At 46.2% G+C, this 18,462-nt stretch overlaps 1 protein-coding gene across 1 annotated transcript in view; it reads right to left on the bottom strand.

Annotated features, from left to right (window-relative positions):
• Positions 1 to 18,462, bottom strand: part of LOC106592274 (fatty acid CoA ligase Acsl3) — a 45,256-nt gene that overhangs the window by 12,094 nt on the left and 14,700 nt on the right. The window contains exons 3-8 of the mRNA XM_082955542.1: positions 16,896 to 17,073; positions 10,899 to 11,008; positions 4,877 to 5,015; positions 1,509 to 1,659; positions 196 to 319; positions 1 to 76 (exon numbers count right to left, since the gene is read on the bottom strand). The exon at positions 1 to 76 is cut by the window's left edge and continues 65 nt beyond it. Of these exons, the coding sequence (XP_082811668.1) occupies positions 1 to 76; positions 196 to 319; positions 1,509 to 1,659; positions 4,877 to 5,015; positions 10,899 to 11,008; positions 16,896 to 17,073 (778 nt within the window). The remainder of the gene's footprint in view (positions 77 to 195; positions 320 to 1,508; positions 1,660 to 4,876; positions 5,016 to 10,898; positions 11,009 to 16,895; positions 17,074 to 18,462) is intronic.

Below are 18,462 nucleotides of genomic sequence, written 5' to 3' on the forward strand. Positions count from 1 at the left end.
TTACCGGCACAGCTGCCAATAGAGTAGGCTGCAGAACACTGGCGTCTCCTTTGCTGCCTTTTTTAATCTTTGTCGACTGGTGTGAGAGAAAGGATACAGTAAAGAGACAGTTACTTTACACATATATTCACCTTTTATATATGTGTGTAGTAATGTACAGTCCAAACATGTACAGAGCAGAGGGGACCACCTCACCTGGTCTGCTAGCGTCTGGGGGGAGGAGTAGCCGATCCTGCAGCCGTGAGCCACACACACCAGCTCTGCACTCAGCTCCAACACATGGGCCAGGGGGAGGTACCCGATGTAGGTGTCATTCTCACTGCCACAGAACAATATAAAAAACTCCTTATTATTCTAGCATACAGACAGACAGACAGACAGACAGACAGACAGACAGACAGACAGACAGACAGACAGACAGACAGACAGACAGACAGACAGACAGACAGACAGACAGACAGACAGACAGACAGACAGACAGACAGACAGACAGACAGACAGACAGACAATATGTAATGGTCTGGGTGTAGCTGGTGCAGAGGAGTCCGGCGCAGGACAGCAGAGATGAGTAATAAAAGTAAGTTTACTCAATAATATACATTCCATGTAGTAAATACCAAGCCCACACAAAAGGACCGAAATACATAAAACAAACACGCACAAAAACCATGGGGAAAACAGAGGGTTAAATAATGAACATGTAATTGGGGAATTGAAATCAGGTGTGTAAAACAAAGACAAATGGAAAATGAAAAGTGGATTGGCGATGGCTAGAAGGCCGGTGACGTCGACCGCCGAACGCTGCCCGAACAAGGAGAGGGACCGACTTCGGTGGAAGTCGTAACACAATAGTCCAACAGTACACGATCGTCTTTCAATAAACTTGCATGACAAAACTATATGCATAAGAAAGGTTTACACAATTAAACAACAAAATACACAAAGCACTGCAGTAAATGTCCTTCTGGGCCAGATCAACATGCTTTTGCTCTCTGGAGGGTAACGATCTGACCCCCTCTCTCTCATCCTCCTTTTCCCATTTTCCTCTCTTCCCTCTCTTCCCCCAATCCTGTTCTCCAGAGAAAGTGAGAGTTTTTTTAAGAACACGAAGCACAGCCTTAAACACACGCTTCTGCACGTGCTCAGTTGACACCAAGGCCCCAATCAGGAAGTTGTCCTCATAGATCACTTTGAGTGTTTTCTTTAATTCAGCGTTGAAATGGGACCTACTATGACAGCTGAGATCAGTCAAAGAGCATAGACAGGACATGATGGGATCTTCCTCTAAGACAGCTCCAGCTGAAAAAGGGCTATGTAAACATATTCATCTTTCTGGAGAAGGTACACTTTGGAAGCCAGCCTGGACTGTAAAACTTCTTCAAAGTGGTATTCCATGATTCAGGAAAATTCTGCTTATTAGGAAATGTGGATAGTAGTTTGGTACTGGAGGAAGGTGATGGTATGTAAAGGCCAGGAGGGTATAAGGTGGGCAGGTTTGTGGTACTTACCCCAGGTTGGGTATCCTTTCTGCCATGCCAGTGATGCCAGCAATGATGTTGCTATGGGAGATCATAACTCCCTTGGGTACGCCAGTGGAGCCGCTGGTATACATGATGACAGCGATGTCAGAGGGCATGGGCTGTTTACGCCCACGAGACACTATACACACACACACACACACACACACACACACACACACACACACACACACACACACACACACACACACACACACACACACACACACACACACACACACACACACACACACACACACACACACACACACACACAGGAAACAAATTAGTTAATGGCATGGCATGAAAGCATGTTTTTGTAAATATTCAGCATATTGTAGGAAAAGGGAGTTCATGGGAGATCAGAAGATATGGTGCAGGTCAGGACAATAAATGGAGGAGGCTTGTTAGGATATATAGTCTGGGATGTGAAGTCTGTAGGCAAAGGTCCTGGGAAGATATGGGTGTCGTTAAACAAGATTGGGGTAGAGGAAGTGGAATAAAACACACATGATGATGAATATCTAAAGGAGAAGAAGAATGGAACATTCCTAATGGAATGAAGAGGGAGAGGAACATCAGTCAGGTGAAACATTAAAACACATTAAACACAATGTCACCATTTAGTAAACGTCCTTCAGCCTCTTGGCACTCAAGATACGGTATGTCTAAGAGCTGTGTTACTGCCAATAACACCATCTACCTCTCTCTCTCTTTCTGCTCTCTGCCTCTATCCCTCTCTATGCCTATCTCTCCCTCCCTATGGCTCTCTTCCTCTGCTCTCTCTCTTCTCTCTCTCTTCTCTGAGTTTTGGCTGTGTTAACTGTCTGTCATCTGTTCAATTGAAGTAAAGCATCTCCTCCCCGACAGCCCAAATGTTTGGGCTTAAGTTCTCCGAGACATGTTCGTCTTGTCTAGGCTTGCCAAAAAGCCACTCGGAAGTTATATTATGTCATTCAATGTGGATTCTGACAATGTGGAAAGGAGTGAGATGATTCTAGATCATGTAGGTTTCTTAAACGATGGGTCGGGACCCAAAGTGGGCCCTGGGCACATGAGAGGTGTGTTTTAAGATTACATCTACAATCACACAGTATTTTTCTTAATTTGGGTTGCTGGAGGATGATTTGGGTCACAAGCGGAATTGTTTAAAATCATCCCTGTTCTAGATTATATAAGAAACAACAGTAAACAGTTTTTTCTGTTGTCCTCATGTGGAAAATTAAGACGTGTTTTCGATTGTTGTTTTAGGACTAGGGGGGTATAAATATTTCCAAGACGTCACCAGCGGGTGCAGAAAAAACAACCAAAACAGAAGACACGCAAGACAGAGAGAAAGAAGGGAGCAAAAGAGATAGCGAGAGGAGAGGGACGTGACTTGGAGTCTGCGAGAGGAGGAGCCTTGTTCTGACATGAACATGGACCCAGAGATACAGGGAGGAGAGATGTGTGGGGGGGGGGGCTATTTTAGCAGAGTGACCACTGCAACACACACACACACACACACACACACACACACAACACACACACACACACACACACACACACAAACCTACACTTCACAGTACCAACTCCACTTGTTATGGGTCAAGCAGTGCAGCACTAGAGACCAGCTGGAGAAAAGGAGGGATGGAGACAATAGGAGAGAAAGAGAGATAGGAGAGAAAAGGAGATAGGAGAGAAATGGAGATAGGAGATAAATGGAAATAGGAGAGAAAGGGAGATAGAAGAGAAAGGGTAATGGGAGAGAAAGGGAAATAGGAGAGAAAGGGAGATTGGAGAGAAAGGGAGATAGAAGATAAAGGGTAATGGGAGAGAAAGGGAGATAGGAGAGAAATGGAGATAGGAGAGAAATGGAGATAGGAGAGAAATGGAAATAGGAGAGAAAGGGAGATAGGGGAGAAAGGGAGATGGGAGATAGGAGAGAAAGGGAAAGAGGAGAGAATGGGAAATAGGAGAGAAAGGGAAATAGGAGAGAACAGGAAATAGGAGAGAAAGAGAAATGGGAGAGAAAGGGTAATGGGAGAGAAAGGGAGATTGGAGAGAAAGGGAGATAGAAGAGAAAGGAAAATAGGAGAGAAAGGGAGATAGGAGCGAAAGGGGAAATAGGAAAGAAAGGGAAAGGGAGATAGAAGAGAAAGGGAAATAGGAAAGAAAGGGAAAGGGAGATAGGAGCGAAAGGGGAAATAGGAAAGAAAGGGAAAGGGAGATAGAAGAGAAAGGGAAATAGGAGAGAAAGGGAAATAGGAGAGAGGGGGAAATAGGAGTATCTCTGAGACTACAGTATCTAGCAGGAGATACTATAAGGAATGATGAATCTGCACTGAGTAGTAACTACAGACTTGTTAAGAAAATTGACTTACCACAAACTAGCAAATGAGTGCTATAACTATGTTACACATATTTGTAAATTTCAGTGTAATGCTGTTAAAAGAAAAGAAAATCAAGTAAAATTGTATTGGTCACATACACATACTTAGCAGATGTTAATGGTTACATACACATATTTAACAGATGTTATTGGTCACATACACATACTTAGCAGATGTTAATGGTTACATACACATACTTAGCAGATGTTAATGGTTACATACACATACTTAGCAGATGTTAATGGTTACATACACATACTTAGCAGATGTTAATGGTTACATACACATACTTAGCAGATGTTAATGGTTACATACACATATTTAACAGATGTTATTGGTCACATACACATACTTAGCAGATGTTATTGGTCACATACACATATTTATCAGATGTTATTGGTCACATACACATATTTAACAGATGTTATTGGTCACATACACATATTTAACAGATGTTATTGGTCCATACACATATTTAACAGATGTTATTGGTCCATACACATATTTAACAGATGTTATTGGTGACATACACATATTTAACAGATGTTATTGGTCCATACACATATTTATCAGATGTTATTGGTGACATACACATATTTAACAGATGTTATTGGTCACATACACATATTTAACAGATGTTATTGGTCACATACACATGTTTAGCAGATGTTATTGGTGACATACACATATTTAACAGATGTTATTGGTCACATACACATATTTAACAGATGTTATTGGTCCATACACATATTTAACAGATGTTATTGGTCACATACACATATTTAACAGATGTTATTGGTCCATACACATATTTAACAGATGTTATTGGTCCATACACATATTTAACAGATGTTATTGGTCACATACACCTGTTTAGTAGATGTTATTGGTCACATACACATGTTTAGCAGATGTTATTGTGGGTGTAGCGAAATGATTGTGAAATACTGAGTCCACACACACGCACACACACACACACGTGTTTACCATTCTCAGGCTTGGTCCCCAGCTCCTGAACAGTGGCCATGTTGTGGACACTGATGCCTCGTGGGTAACCGGGCCACTTGGTGGGCGTGTTGTCCACCACAATGATGTGCTGCAGCCTGGGCACCTCCAGCAGGATGAACTAAACTCAACCAGGAAACACAAAGAAGTATTTAAGACAGCTATACTGTAACCATCAAATGGTTGGTCAAGACAGGGATAAGGCACACTGACAGGGGTTGGCTGATTCATTCTGATTGGTCAAGACAGGGATAAGGCACACTGACAGGGGTTGGTTGATTCATTCTGATTGGTCAAGACAGGGATAAGGCACACTGACAGGGGTTGGCTGATTCATTCTGATTGGTCAAGACAGGGATAAGGCACACTGACAGGGGTTGGTTGATTCATTCTGATTGGTCAAGACAGGGATAAGGCACACTGACAGGGGTTGGCTGATTCATTCTGGTTGCAGACTGGCACCTGGTTACAAACAGTGGTTCTGTTTACGTGTTCCTTTTCAACTATGTTTTCAAAGGCTTGACCTTTCTGTACACGTGGACATGCAAAATAAACACATGCACTTTGTACATCGTTCTACTTCCGTGGGTTTAGACAACCTAAACACGTGAGACAACTCTTATGTTTTGACAGATACATATTGCTTTATTGGCTCTGTTCATTGTCTCTCTCCTCAGGAGGGAGTATGGACTGTATGTCTGGCTACAACCCAGTGTGTTGGTCTGAGTCTAACCCAGTGTGTTAGTCTGCCTACAACCCAGTGTGTTGGTCTGAGTCTAACCCAGTGTGTTAGTCTGAGTCTATAACCCAATGTGTTAGTCTGTGTCTATAACCCAGTGTGTTAGTCTGTGTCTCTAACCCAGTGTGTTGGTCTGAGTCTACAACCCAGTGTGTTAATCTGTGTCTATAACCCAGTGTGTTGGTCTGAGTCTATAACCCAGTGTGTTGGTCTGAGTCTATAACCCAGTGTGTTGGTCTGAGTCTATAACCCAGTGTGTTGGTCTGAGTCTATAACCCAGTGTGTTGGTCTGAGTCTATAACCCAGTGTGTTGGTCTGAGTCTATAACCCAGTAGGTTGGTCTGCCTACAACCCAGTGTGTTGGTCTGAGTCTATAACCCAGTGTGTTGGTCTGTCTCTAACCCAGTGTGTTGGTCTGAGTCTATAACCCAGTGTGTTGGTCTGAGTCTATAACCCAGTGTGTTAGTCTGTGTCTCTAACCCAGTGTGTTGGTCTGTCTCTAACCCAGTGTGTTGGTCTGAGTCTATAACCCAGTGTGTTGGTCTGAGTCTATAACCCAGTGTGTTAGTCTGAGTCTATAACCCAGTGTGTTGGTCTGTCTCTAACCCAGTGTGTTGGTCTGAGTCTATAACCCAGTGTGTTAGTCTGTGTCTCTAACCCAGTGTGTTGGTCTGTCTCTAACCCAGTGTGTTGGTCTGTGTCTCTAACCCAGTGTGTTGGTCTGTGTCTCTAACCCAGTGTGTTGGTCTGCCTACAACCCAGTGTGTTGGTCTGAGTCTATAACCCAGTGTGTTGGTCTGTGTCTCTAACCCAGTGTGTTGGTCTGTCTATAACCCAGTGTGTTGGTCTGTGTCTATAACCCAGTGTGTTGGTCTGTCTCTATAACCCAGTGTGTTCGTCTGACTCTAACCCAGTGTGTTGGTCTGTGTCTATAAACAAGTCTGTTGGTCTGTCTCTAACCCAGTGTGTGGGTCTGTGTCTATAACCCAGTGTGTTGGTCTGTCTATAACCCAGTGTGTTGGTCTGAGTCTATAACCCAGTGTGTTGGTCTGTGTCTATAACCCAGTGTGTTGGTCTGTCTCTAACCCAGTGTGTGGGTCTGTTTATAACCAAGTGTGTTGGTCTGTCTCTAACCCAGTGTGTTGGTCTGTCTATAACCCAGTGTGTTGGTCTGTGTCTATAAACAAGTCTGTTGGTCTGTCTCTAACCCAGTGTGTGGGTCTGTGTCTATAACCCAGTGTGTTGGTCTGTCTATAACCCAGTGTGTGGGTCTGTGTCTATAACCCAGTGTGTTGGTCTGTGTCTATAACCCAGTGTGTTGGTCTGAGTCTATAACCCAGTGTGTTTGTCTGTCTATAACCCAGTGTGTTGGTCTGTGTCTATAACCAAGTGTGTTGGTCTGTCTCTAACCCAGTGTGTTGGTCTGTCTATAACCCAGTGTGTTGGTCTGTGTCTATAAACAAGTCTGTTGGTCTGTCTCTAACCCAGTGTGTTGGTCTGTGTCTCTAACCCAGTGTGTTTGTCTGTCTATAACCCAGTGTGTTGGTCTGTCTCTAACCAAGTGTGTTTGTCGTTGTCTATAACCCAGTGTGTTGGTCTGTCTCTAACCCAGTGTGTTGGTCTGTGTCTATAACCCAGTGTGTTGGTCTGTCTCTAACCCAGTGTGTTGGTCTGTGTTTATAACCCAGTGTGTTGGTCTGTGTCTATAACCCAGTGTGTTGGTCTGTCTCTAACCCAGTGTGTTGGTCTGTGTCTATAACCCAGTGTGTTGGTCTGTCTCTAACCCAGTGTGTTGGTCTGTGTTTATAACCCAGTGTGTTGGTCTGTGTCTATAACCCAGTGTGTTGGTTTGTCTCTAACCCAGTGTGTTGGTCTGTGTCTATAACCCAGTGTGTTGGTCTGTCTCTAACCCAGTGTGTTGGTCTGTCTCTAACCCAGTGTGTTGGTCTGTGTCTTTAACTCAGTGTGTTGGTCTGTCTCTAACCCAGTGTGTTGGTCTGTCTCTAACCCATTGTGTTGGTCTGTGTCTATAAACCAGAGTGTTGGTCTGTGTCTATAAACAAGTATGTTGGTCTGTCTCTAACCCAGTGTGTTGGTCTGTGTCTATAACCCAGTGTGTTTGTCTGTCTCTAACCAAGTGTGTTGGTCTGTCTATAACCCAGTGTGTTGGTCTGTGTCTATAACCCAGTGTGTTTGTCTGTCTCTAACCAAGTGTGTTGGTTTGTCTATAACCCAGTGTGTTGGTCTGTGTCTCTAACCCAGTGTGTTGGTTTGTCTATAACCCAGTGAGTTGGTCTGTCTCCAACCCAGTGTGTTGGTCTGTGTCTATAACCCAGTGTGTTGGTCTGTCTCTAACCCAGCGTGTCAGTCTCTGTCTCTAACCCAGTGTGTTGGTCTGTCTCTAACCCAGTGTGTTGGTCTGTCTCTAACCCAGCGTGTCAGTCTCTGTCTCTAACCAAGTGTGTTTGTCTGTTTCTGAACCAATGTGTTTGTCTTTTTCTTACCCAATGTGTTGGTCTGTCTCTAACCCAGTGTGTTGGTCTGTGTCTATAACCCAGTGTGTTGGTCTGTCTCTAACCCAGTGTGTTTGTCTGTGCCTATAACCCAGTGTGTTGGTCTGTGTCTATAACCCAGTGTGTTGGTCTGTGTCTATAACCCAGTGTGTTGGTTTGCCTCTAACCCAGTGTGTTGGTCTGTCTCCAACCCAGTGTGTTGGTCTGTCTATAACCCAGTGTGTTGGTCTGTCTCTAACCCAGTGTGTTGGTCTGAGTCTATAACCCAGTGTGTTGGTCTGTGTCTATAACCCAGTGTGTTGGTCTGTGTCTATAACCCAGTGAGTTGGTCTGTCTATAACCCAGTGTGTTGGTCTGTCTCTAACCCAGTGTGTTGGTCTGTGTCTATAACCCAGTGTGTTGGTCTGTGTCTCTAACCCAGTGAGTTGGTCTGTCTCCAACCCAGTGTGTTGGTCTGTCTCTAACCCAGTGTGTTGGTCTGTGTCTATAACCCAGTGTGTTGGTCTGTGTCTATAACCCAGTGTGTTGGTCTGTGTCTATAACCCAGTGTGTTGGTCTGTCTCTAACCCAGTGTGTTGGTCTGTGTCTCTAACCCAGTGTGTTGGTCTGTCTCTAACCCAGTGTGTTGGTCTGTGTTTATAACCCAGTGTGTTGGTCTGAGTCTATAACCCAGTGTGTTGGTCTGTCTCTAACCCAGTGTGTTGGTCTGTCTCTAACCCAGTGTGTTGGTCTGTCTCTAACCCAGTGTGTTGGTGTGTGTCTATAACCCAGTGTGTTGGTCTGTGTCTATAACCCAGTGTGTTGGTCTGTGTCTATAACCCAGTGTGTTGGTCTGTCTCTAACCCAGTGTGTTGGTCTGTCTATAACCCAGTGTGTTGGTCTGTCTCTAACCCAGCGTGTTGGTCTGTGTCTATAACCCAGTGTGTTGGTCTGTCTCTAACCCAGCGTGTTGGTCTGTGTCTATAACCCAGTGTGTTGGTCTGTCTATAACCCAGTGTGTTGGTCTGTCTCTAACCCAGTGTGTTGGTCTGTCTCTAACCCAGTGTGTTGGTCTGTCTCTGACCCACTGTGTTGGTCTGTGTCTATAACCCAGTGTGTTGGTCTGTCTCTGACCCACTGTGTTGGTCTGTGTCTATAACCCAGTGTGTTGGTCTGTCTCTAACCCAGTGTGTTGGTCTGTCTCTAACCCAGCGTGTTGGTCTGTGTCTATAACCCAGTGTGTTGGTCTGTCTATAACCCAGTGTGTTGGTCTGTCTCTAACCCAGTGTGTTGGTCTGTCTCTGACCCAGTGTGTTGGTCTGTGTCTATAACCCAGTGTGTTGGTCTGTCTCTAACCCAGTGTGTTGGTCTGTCTCTGACCCAGTGTCTTGGTCTGTCTCTAACCCAGCGTGTTGGTCTGTGTCTATAACCCAGTGTGTTGGTCTGTCTATAACCCAGTGTGTTGGTCTCTGTCTATAACCCAGTGTGTTGGTCTGTCTCTAACCCAGTGTGTTGGTCTGTCTCCAACCCAGTGAGTTGGTCTGTCTCTAACCCAGTGTGTTGGTCTGTCTCTAACCCAGTGTGTTGGTCTGTCTCTAACCCAGTGTGTTGGTCTGTCTCTAACCCAGTGTGTTGGTCTTTCTCTAACCCAGTGTGTTGGTCTGTCTCTGACCCAGTGTGTTGGTCTGTGTCTCTAACCCAGTGTGTTGGTCTGTCTCTAACCCAGTGTGTTGGTCTGTCTCTAACCCAGTGTGTTGGTCTGTCTCTAACCCAGTGTGTTGGTCTGTCTATAACCCAGTGTGTTGGTCTGTGTCTAACCCAGTGTGTTGGTCTGTCTCTAACCCAGTGTGTTGGTCTGTCTCTAACCCAGTGTGTTGGTCTGTCTATAACCCAGTGTGTTGGTCTGTGTCTAACCCAGTGTGTTGGTCTGTCTCTAACCCAGTGAGTTGGTCTGTCTCTAACCCAGTGTGTTGGTCTGTCTCTAACCAAGTATGTTGGTCTGTCTCTAACCCAGTGAGTTGGTCTGTCTCTAACCCAGTGTGTTGGTCTGTGTCTATAACCCAGTGTGTTGGTCTGCCTACAACCCAGTGTGTTGGTCTGTGTCTATAACCCAGTGTGTTTGTCTGTCTCTAACCAAGTATGTTGGTCTGTCTCTAACCCAGTGTGTTGGTCTGTCTCTAACCAAGTATGTTGGTCTGTCTCTAACCCAGTGAGTTGGTCTGTGTCTATAACCCAGTGTGTTGGTCTGTCTCTAACCAAGTATGTTGGTCTGTCTCTAACCCAGTGTGTTGGTCTGTGTCTATAACCCAGTGTGTTGGTCTGTCTCTAACCAAGTGTGTTGGTCTGTCTATAACCCAGTGTGTTGGTCTGTGTCTATAACCCAGTGTGTTGGTCTGTCTCTAACCCAGTGTGTTGGTCTGTGTCTATAACCCAGTGTGTTGGTCTGTCTCTAACCCAGCGTGTCAGTCTCTGTCTCTAACCAAGTGTGTTTGTCTGTTTCTGAACCAATGTGTTTGTCTTTTTCTTACCCATTGTGTTGATCTGTCTCTAACCCAGTGTGTAGGTCTGTGTCTCTCTGGCCCTACTCTGCATCTCACACTGATAACAGTGGGTATAGTACAGACCCCAGATCCACAACGTTCATCATATTTACCTCTCCTCTCTCTCCCACACATAAACTCCTCTTTCCCACTCTTCCTGTCCCTTCTTGATTTCTTCCTATACCTCCTAATATCATATCTACACATGTTCAGATGTGCATGTGTTCTCTCACCTTGAGTCTGGTCTCCAGTAGCTCTCTGCTGGTTATGATGTGACTAACCTCTGTCTCGTTCAGACCGTGAGTGATGGCCGGACCCCCCAGGGTAGAGTACAGAGTGACCACTGCAACACACACACACACACACACACACACACACACACACACACACACACACACACACACACACACACACACACACACACACACACACACACACACACACACACACACACACACACACACACACACACACACACAAGGTAAGGTAAGACCAATGAGGTATCATCAGATAATACTGCTGATGATAAGATGTCGTATGGATAGAGTTAGATCTAAGGGGTGTATTTCTGGTCCTGTTTGGGAGTGAGGCCACATGGTAAAGCCCTCATGATTCGTATATTCTGTTTGCTTCAGGGCTGTGGTAATGTCACACTGTGTTAGTGTAACGCTGCAGCGATGGCATCATGTCTGCTCTGGCTCTGTCACTGGCGTGAGTGAGTGGCCTGGGACTGGGCTAAACCAGACTGAACTGGGCTGGGCCCAGGCTACATTACATTACTATATGTCTGACTGGTTGAGATGGGTATCACTCACTTCAGGGACCAGGGGCACGTGCAGAGATGAGGGTGTGTGAGTGTGTGTGAGTGTGTACGTGTACACGTGCAAGCATCCCCAATCCCCAAACCAGTGGTGTGAAGTACTTAAGTAAAAATACTTTAAAGTACTACTTAAGTAGTTTTTTTGGGTATCTGTACTTTACTATTTATATTTTTGACAACTTTTACTTCTACTTCACTAGATTCCTAAAGAAAATAATGTACTTTTTACTCCATACATTTTCCCTGACACCCAAAAGTACTCGTTACATTTTGAATGCTTAAAATGGTCCAATTCACGCTGTCACGTCCTGACCAGTAAAAAGGGTAATTTGCCGTTGTAGTATGGTCAGGGCGTGGCAGAGGGTGTTGTTTTTGTGTGTTTTGGGGTTGGTTTGTTTCATAGGGGTTTGTTCTAGTTGTAATTTTCTATGTTTAATTTTTCCATGTGTGGCCGAGTATGGTTTCCAATCAGAGGCAGGTGTCTTTCGTTGTCTCTGATTGGAAGCCATACTTAGGCAGCCTGTTTTTTCCTGTGGGTTTGTGGGTGGTTGTTTTTCGTATAGTCCGTGTACCTTACGGATTGTTTAAGTGTCCACTTTACTCTAATAAATGAAGATGAGCACTCAACACGCTGCGCTTTGGTCCAATCCTTCCGACAGCTGTGACACACGCACTTATCAAGAGAACATTCCTGGTCATCTCTACTGCCTCTGATCTGCTTCCATTGGTATATTATGTCTGGCTGTTGGAGTGTGCCCCTGGCTGTTGGAGTGTGCCCCAGGCTATCCGTAAATTTAAAAAACAAGAAAATGGTGTCGTCTGGTTTGCTTTATATAAGGAATTTGAAATGATTTATACTTATACTTTTGATACATACAGTTGAAGTTGGAAGTTTACATATACTTAGGTTGGAGTCATTAAAACTTGTTTTTCAACCAATCCACACATTTCTTGTTAACAAACTATAGTTTTGGCAAGTCGGTTAGGACATCTACTTTGTGCATGACACAAGTTATTTTTCCAACAATTGTTTACAGACAGATTTTTCACTTATAATTCAGTGTATCACAATTCCAGTGGGTCAGAAGTTTACGTACACTAAGTTGACTGTGCCTAAGAACAGCTGGGAAAATTCCAGAAAATGATGTCATGGCTTTAGAAGCTTCTGATAAGCTAATTGACATCATTTCAGTCAATTGGAGGTGTACCTGTGGATGTATTTCAAGGCCTACCTTCAAACTCAGTGCCTCTTTGCTTGACATCATGGGAAAATCAAAAGAAATCAGCCAAGACCTCGTAAAAAATATTGTAGACCTCTGGTTCATCCTTGGGAGAAATTTCCAAACGCCTGAAGGTACCACGTTCATCTGTACAAACAATAGTACGCAAGTATAAACACCATGGGATCACACAGCCGTCATATCACTCAGGAAGGAGACGCATTCTGTCTCCTAGAGATGAACGTACTTTGGTGCGAAAAATGCAAATCAATCCCAGAACAACAGCAAAGGACCTTGTGAAGATGCTGGAAGAAACAGGTACAAAAGTATCTATATCCAGGTAAAACAAGTCTGATATCGACATAACCTGAATGGCCACTCAGCAAGGAAGAAGCCACTGCTCCAAAACCGCCATAAAAAAGACAGACTACGGTTTGCAACTGTACATGGGGACAAAGATCGTACTTCTGGAGAAATGTCCTCTGGTCTGATGAAACAAAAATAGAACTGTTTGGCCATAATGACCATCGTTATGTTTGGAGGAAAAAGGGGGAGGCTTGCAAGCCGAAGAACACCATCCCAACCATGAAGCACTGGGGTGGCAGCATCATGGTGTGGGGGTGCTTTGCTGCAGGAGGGACTGGTGCACTTCACAAAATAGATGGCATCATGAGGAGGAGAATTATGTGGATATATTGAAGCAACATCTCAAAGATCAGTCAGGAAGTTAAAGCTTGGTTGCAAATGGGTCTTCCAAATGGACAATGACCCCAAACATACTTCCAAAGTTGTGGCAAAATGACTTAAGGACAACAAAGTCAAGGTATTGGAGTGGCCATCACAAAGCCCTGACGTCAATCCTATAGAAAATTTGTGGGCAGAACTGAAAACGTGTGTGTGAGCAAGGAAGCCTACAAACCTAACTCAGTTACACCAGCTCTGTCAGGAGGAATGGGCCAAAATTCACCCAACTTATTGTGGGAAGCACCCAACTTATTGTGGGAAACATTTGACCCAAGTTAAACAATTTGAAGGCAATGCTACCAAATACTAATTGAGTGTATGTAAACTTCTGACCCACTGGGAATGTGATGAAAGAAATAAAAGCAGAAATAAATCATTCTCTCTACTGTTATTCTGACATTTCACATTCTTAAAATAAAGTGGTGATCCTAACTGACCTAAAACAGGGAATTTTTGCTAGGATTAAATGTCAGGAATTGGGAAAAACTGAGTTTAAATGTATTTGACTAAGGTGTATGTAAACCTCCGACTTCAACTGTAAGAATATTTTAGCAATTACATTTACTTTTGATACTTAAGTATATTTAAAACTAAATACTTTTAGACTTTTACTCAAGTATTATTTTACTGGATGACTCACTTTTACTCGAGTCATTTTCTATTAAGGTATCTTTATTTTTACTACAGTATGACAATTGGGTACTTTTTTACACTCCTCCACACAGACATACATACTTATCTTCTACAGAAAAACATGACCAGCCCCTGTCTGTTTCTCTGGCTAGATAAGTGTGTTGTACATCAGCCTTTCTTGATAGCAGTTGGATTTTTAGGTTCTTGGAATACTGTGGGCCAGACAGATGACAAACTCATATGAAGCAGAGTAAAGGCAGTGGAATTTGTACACATGCCTATCTACTCTGAGTTAGGACTCTGACAGTAGGACTCAATGGGACCCAGGTCCAGGCTCCCCCGTGTCCAGGCTCCCCCATGTCCAGGCTCCCCCATGTCCAGGCTCCCCCAGGTCCAGGCTGGTCCAGGCTCCCCCATGTCCAGGCTCCCCCAGGTCCAGGCTCCCCCGTGTCCAGGCTCCCCCAGGTCCAGGCTCCCCCATGTCCAGGCTCCCCCAGGTCCAGGCTCCCCCATGTCCAGGCTCCCCCGGGTCCAGGCTCCCCCGGGTCCAGGCTCCCCCATGTCCAGGCTCCCCCAGGTCCAGGCTCCCCCATGTCCAGGCTCCCCCAGGTCCAGGCTCCCCCGTGTCCAGGCTCCCCCAGGTCCAGGCTCCCCCATGTCCAGGCTCCCCCAGGTCCAGGCTCCCCCATGTCCAGGCTCCCCCGGGTCCAGGCTCCCCCGGGTCCCGGCTCCCCCGGGTCCCGGCTCCCCCGGGTCCAGGCTCCCCCGGGTCCCGGCTCCCCCGGGTCCAGGCTACCCCGGGTCCCGGCTCCCCCGGGTCCAGGCTACCCCGGGTCCAGGCTACCCCGGGTCCAGGCTACCCCGGGTCCCGGCTCCCCCGGGTCCAGGCTCCCCCGGGTCCAGGCTCCCCCAGGTCCAGGCTCCCCCAGGTCCCGGCTCCCCCAGGTCCAGGCTCCCCCAGGTCCAGTCTCCCCCAGGTCCCGGCTCCCCCGGGTCCCGGCTCCCCCGGGTCCAGGCTCCCCCGGGTCCAGGCTACCCCGGGTCCAGGCTCCCCCAGGTCCCGGCTCCCCCAGGTCCCGTTCCCCCGGGTCCAGGCTACCCCGGGTCCAGGCTCCCCCGGGTCCAGGCTCCCCCGGGTCCAGGCTACCCCGGGTCCAGGCTCCCCCAGGTCCCGGCTCCCCCAGGTCCCGTTCCCCCAGGTCCCGTTCCCCCAGGTCCAGGCTACCCCATCATTCACAGGCAGTAGAGGAGAAAGTGAGGGGTAAGTGCTCTCTGTCTGTGTCTACACAGCTCACCAGCCATGTCCAACTCAGATGACATCCCCACCCACCATCAGTGGGCTCAACATGGACTCTATCCAATCAGATGAAGATTCTGGCTCTTGGGGATGTGGTGGAATTTGTATAGAATGTGTATGTGTGTACGTGTGTGTGTGTGTGTGTGTGTGTGTGTGTGTGTGTGTGTGTGTGTGTGTGTGTGTGTGTGTGTGTGTGTGTGTGTGTGTGTGTGTGTGTGTGTGTGTGTGTGTGTGTGTGTGGTGGACAGTATCAGCAGCAGGGCTCATGCAGGGCTGTGAAGGGGTCACACCAGAAGCTTGCAAGGGTCCAGACACCCTGGCCAAAATCCACACTCATAACCCCGCTCTGACAGGACAAAAAGAGGAGGAGGGAGAGAGGGGAGGTCTGGCTGACAGAGAAAGGGCTTATGGGACAGGGCCAGTGACATCACTGCCATGCGTCATGGACGGCTGAGACTTCCTGTTGTGTGTGTGAGGACACAGGGTGTGACATCTCCATCCGTGAGATACTAACACACTGTCAGGTCCTGTCACGTTCACACATACATTCTCTCCCCTCTTCTTTTATAAAACATTTATACAATTATGAGGTGATTGAATAGCTCATACTCTGCAACCATCCTATTCCTTCTGAGGTTTAGAACCAAGAAACAAACACAAACAAATTCCTGGCAAGGCCAACCAATCAGGTTGAGTCAGACTCAACTTGACATTACAAACACAGAGTGAACAAAGAAGAAAGAAGAGGTGGAGGAGGAAGAATGAGAGATGGATGAATAGAGAGCCTATGGAGAGAGGAGGAAGGCTGAGAGATGGATGAATAGAGAACCTATGGAGAGAGGAGGAAGGCTGAGAGATGGATGAATAGAGAACCTATGGAGAGAGGAGGAAGGCTGAGAGATGGATGAATAGAGAACCTATGGAGAGAGGAGGAAGGCTGAGAGATGGATGAATAGAGAACCTATGGAGAGAGGAGGAAGGCTGAGAGATGGATGAATAGAGAACCTATGGAGAGAGGAGGAAGGCTGAGAGATGGATGAATAGAGAACCTATGGAGAGAGGAGGAAGGCTGAGAGATGGATGAATAGAGAACCTATGGAGAGAGGAGGAAGGCTGAGAGATGGATGAATAGAGAACCTATGGAGAGAGGAGGAAGGCTGAGAGATGGATGAATAGAGAACCTATGGAGAGAGGAGGAAGGCTGAGAGATGGATGAATAGAGAACCTATGGAGAGAGGAGGAAGGCTGAGAGATGGATGAATAGAGAACCTATGGAGAGAGGAGGAAGGCTGAGAGATGGATGAATAGAGAACCTATGGAGAGAGGAGGAAGGCTGAGAGATGGATGAATAGAGAACCTATGGAGAGAGGAGGAAGGCTGAGAGATGGATGAATAGAGAGCCTATGGAGAGCCTATGGAGAGGCTCTCACTACGCAGTCAAGCCTGTGTATGGAGAGTACTCACAGGGGAGGTTGTACATGAACCAGACTTGGGGTGTGTGCATGTGGACACTCACAGGGGAAGTTTTGCATGAAGCAGGCCTGTGCGGCTATTACCCACTCGGCCCTGGTCTCACAGAAGATGGCAATATTGTTGTGGGCCCTCTGGCCAAGTGCTGCCAGACCAATGCCAAAGCAGGCTGCTGCCCTATGGGTCTCAGCATAGGACAGCCAGCGGTACTGCCCAAGGATCACCTACAAGGGGGCACAGAGAGCACACAGGATGTCAGAGAGGGAGGGAGGGAAAGAGAGAGAAAGAGAGACACAGAGAAAAATAGAGAGAATGAGAAAGAGCGAGAAGTACCAGTGGGGAAAAGCAGAGAGGTGGAAAATAGTAGAGACACACAGAAAAACAGAGATTTAGAAAGAGTTTTAGAGAAACAGAATGCGTGGGAGAGATGCAGGAGGGCAGAATAGTTCACAGTGTTTGTTTTATGCGAGGGAGAGATGCAGGAGGGCAGAATAGTTCACAGTGTTTGTTTTATGCGTGGGAGAGATGCAGGAGGGCAGAATAGTTCACAGTGTTTGTTTTATGCGTGGGAGAGATGCAGGAAGGCAGAATAGTTCACAGTGTTTGTTTTATGCGTGGGAGAGATGCAGGAGGGCAGAATAGTTCACAGTGTTTGTTTTATGCGTGGGAGAGATGCAGGAGGGCAGAATAGTTCACAGTGTTTGTTTTATGCGTGGGAGAGATGCAGGAGGGCAGAATAGTTCACAGTGTTTGTTTTATGCGTGGGAGAGATGCAGGAGGGCAGAATAGTTCACAGTGTTTGTTTTATGCGAGGGAGAGATGCAGGAGGGCAGAATAGTTCACAGTGTTTGTTTTATGCGTGGGAGAGATGCAGGAGGGCAGAATAGTTCACAGTGTTTGTTTTATGCGAGGGAGAGATGCAGGAGGGCAGAATAGTTCACAGTGTTTGTTTTATGCGAGGGAGAGATGCAGGAGGGCAGAATAGTTCACAGTGTTTGTTTTATGCGTGGGAGAGATGCAGGAGGGCAGAATAGTTCACAGTGTTTGTTTTATGCGTGGGAGAGATGCAGGAGGGCAGAATAGTTCACAGTGTTTGTTTTATGCGTGGGAGAGATGCAGGAGGGCAGAATAGTTCACAGTGTTTGTTTTATGCGTTGGAGAGATGCAGGAGGGCAGAATAGTTCACAGTGTTTGTTTTATGCGTGGGAGAGATGCAGGAGGGCAGAATAGTTCACAGTGTTTGTTTTATGCGTGGGAGAGATGCAGGAGGGCAGAATAGTTCACAGTCTTTGTTTTATGCGTGGGAGAGATGCAGGAGGGCAGAATAGTTCAGTGTTTGTTTTATGCGAGGGAGAGATGCAGGAGGGCAGAATAGTTCACAGTGTTTGTTTTATGCGAGGGAGAGATGCAGGAGGGCAGAATAGTTCACAGTGTTTGTTTTATGCGAGGGAGAGATGCAGGAGGGCAGAATAGTTCACAGTGTTTGTTTTATGCGTGGGAGGGAACCAGGAGGGCAGAATATTTCACAGTGTTTGTTTTATCCACAGTAAAGCTTACAGCTTGAGGTTGTGTGATTTTTAACTTTTGGAATTTGAATCACAACACCCATAATA

This window comes from Salmo salar, chromosome 09 (assembly GCF_965601325.2).
Source record: "Salmo salar chromosome 09, fSalSal1, whole genome shotgun sequence".
Classification (NCBI taxonomy): Eukaryota; Metazoa; Chordata; class Actinopteri; order Salmoniformes; family Salmonidae; genus Salmo; species Salmo salar.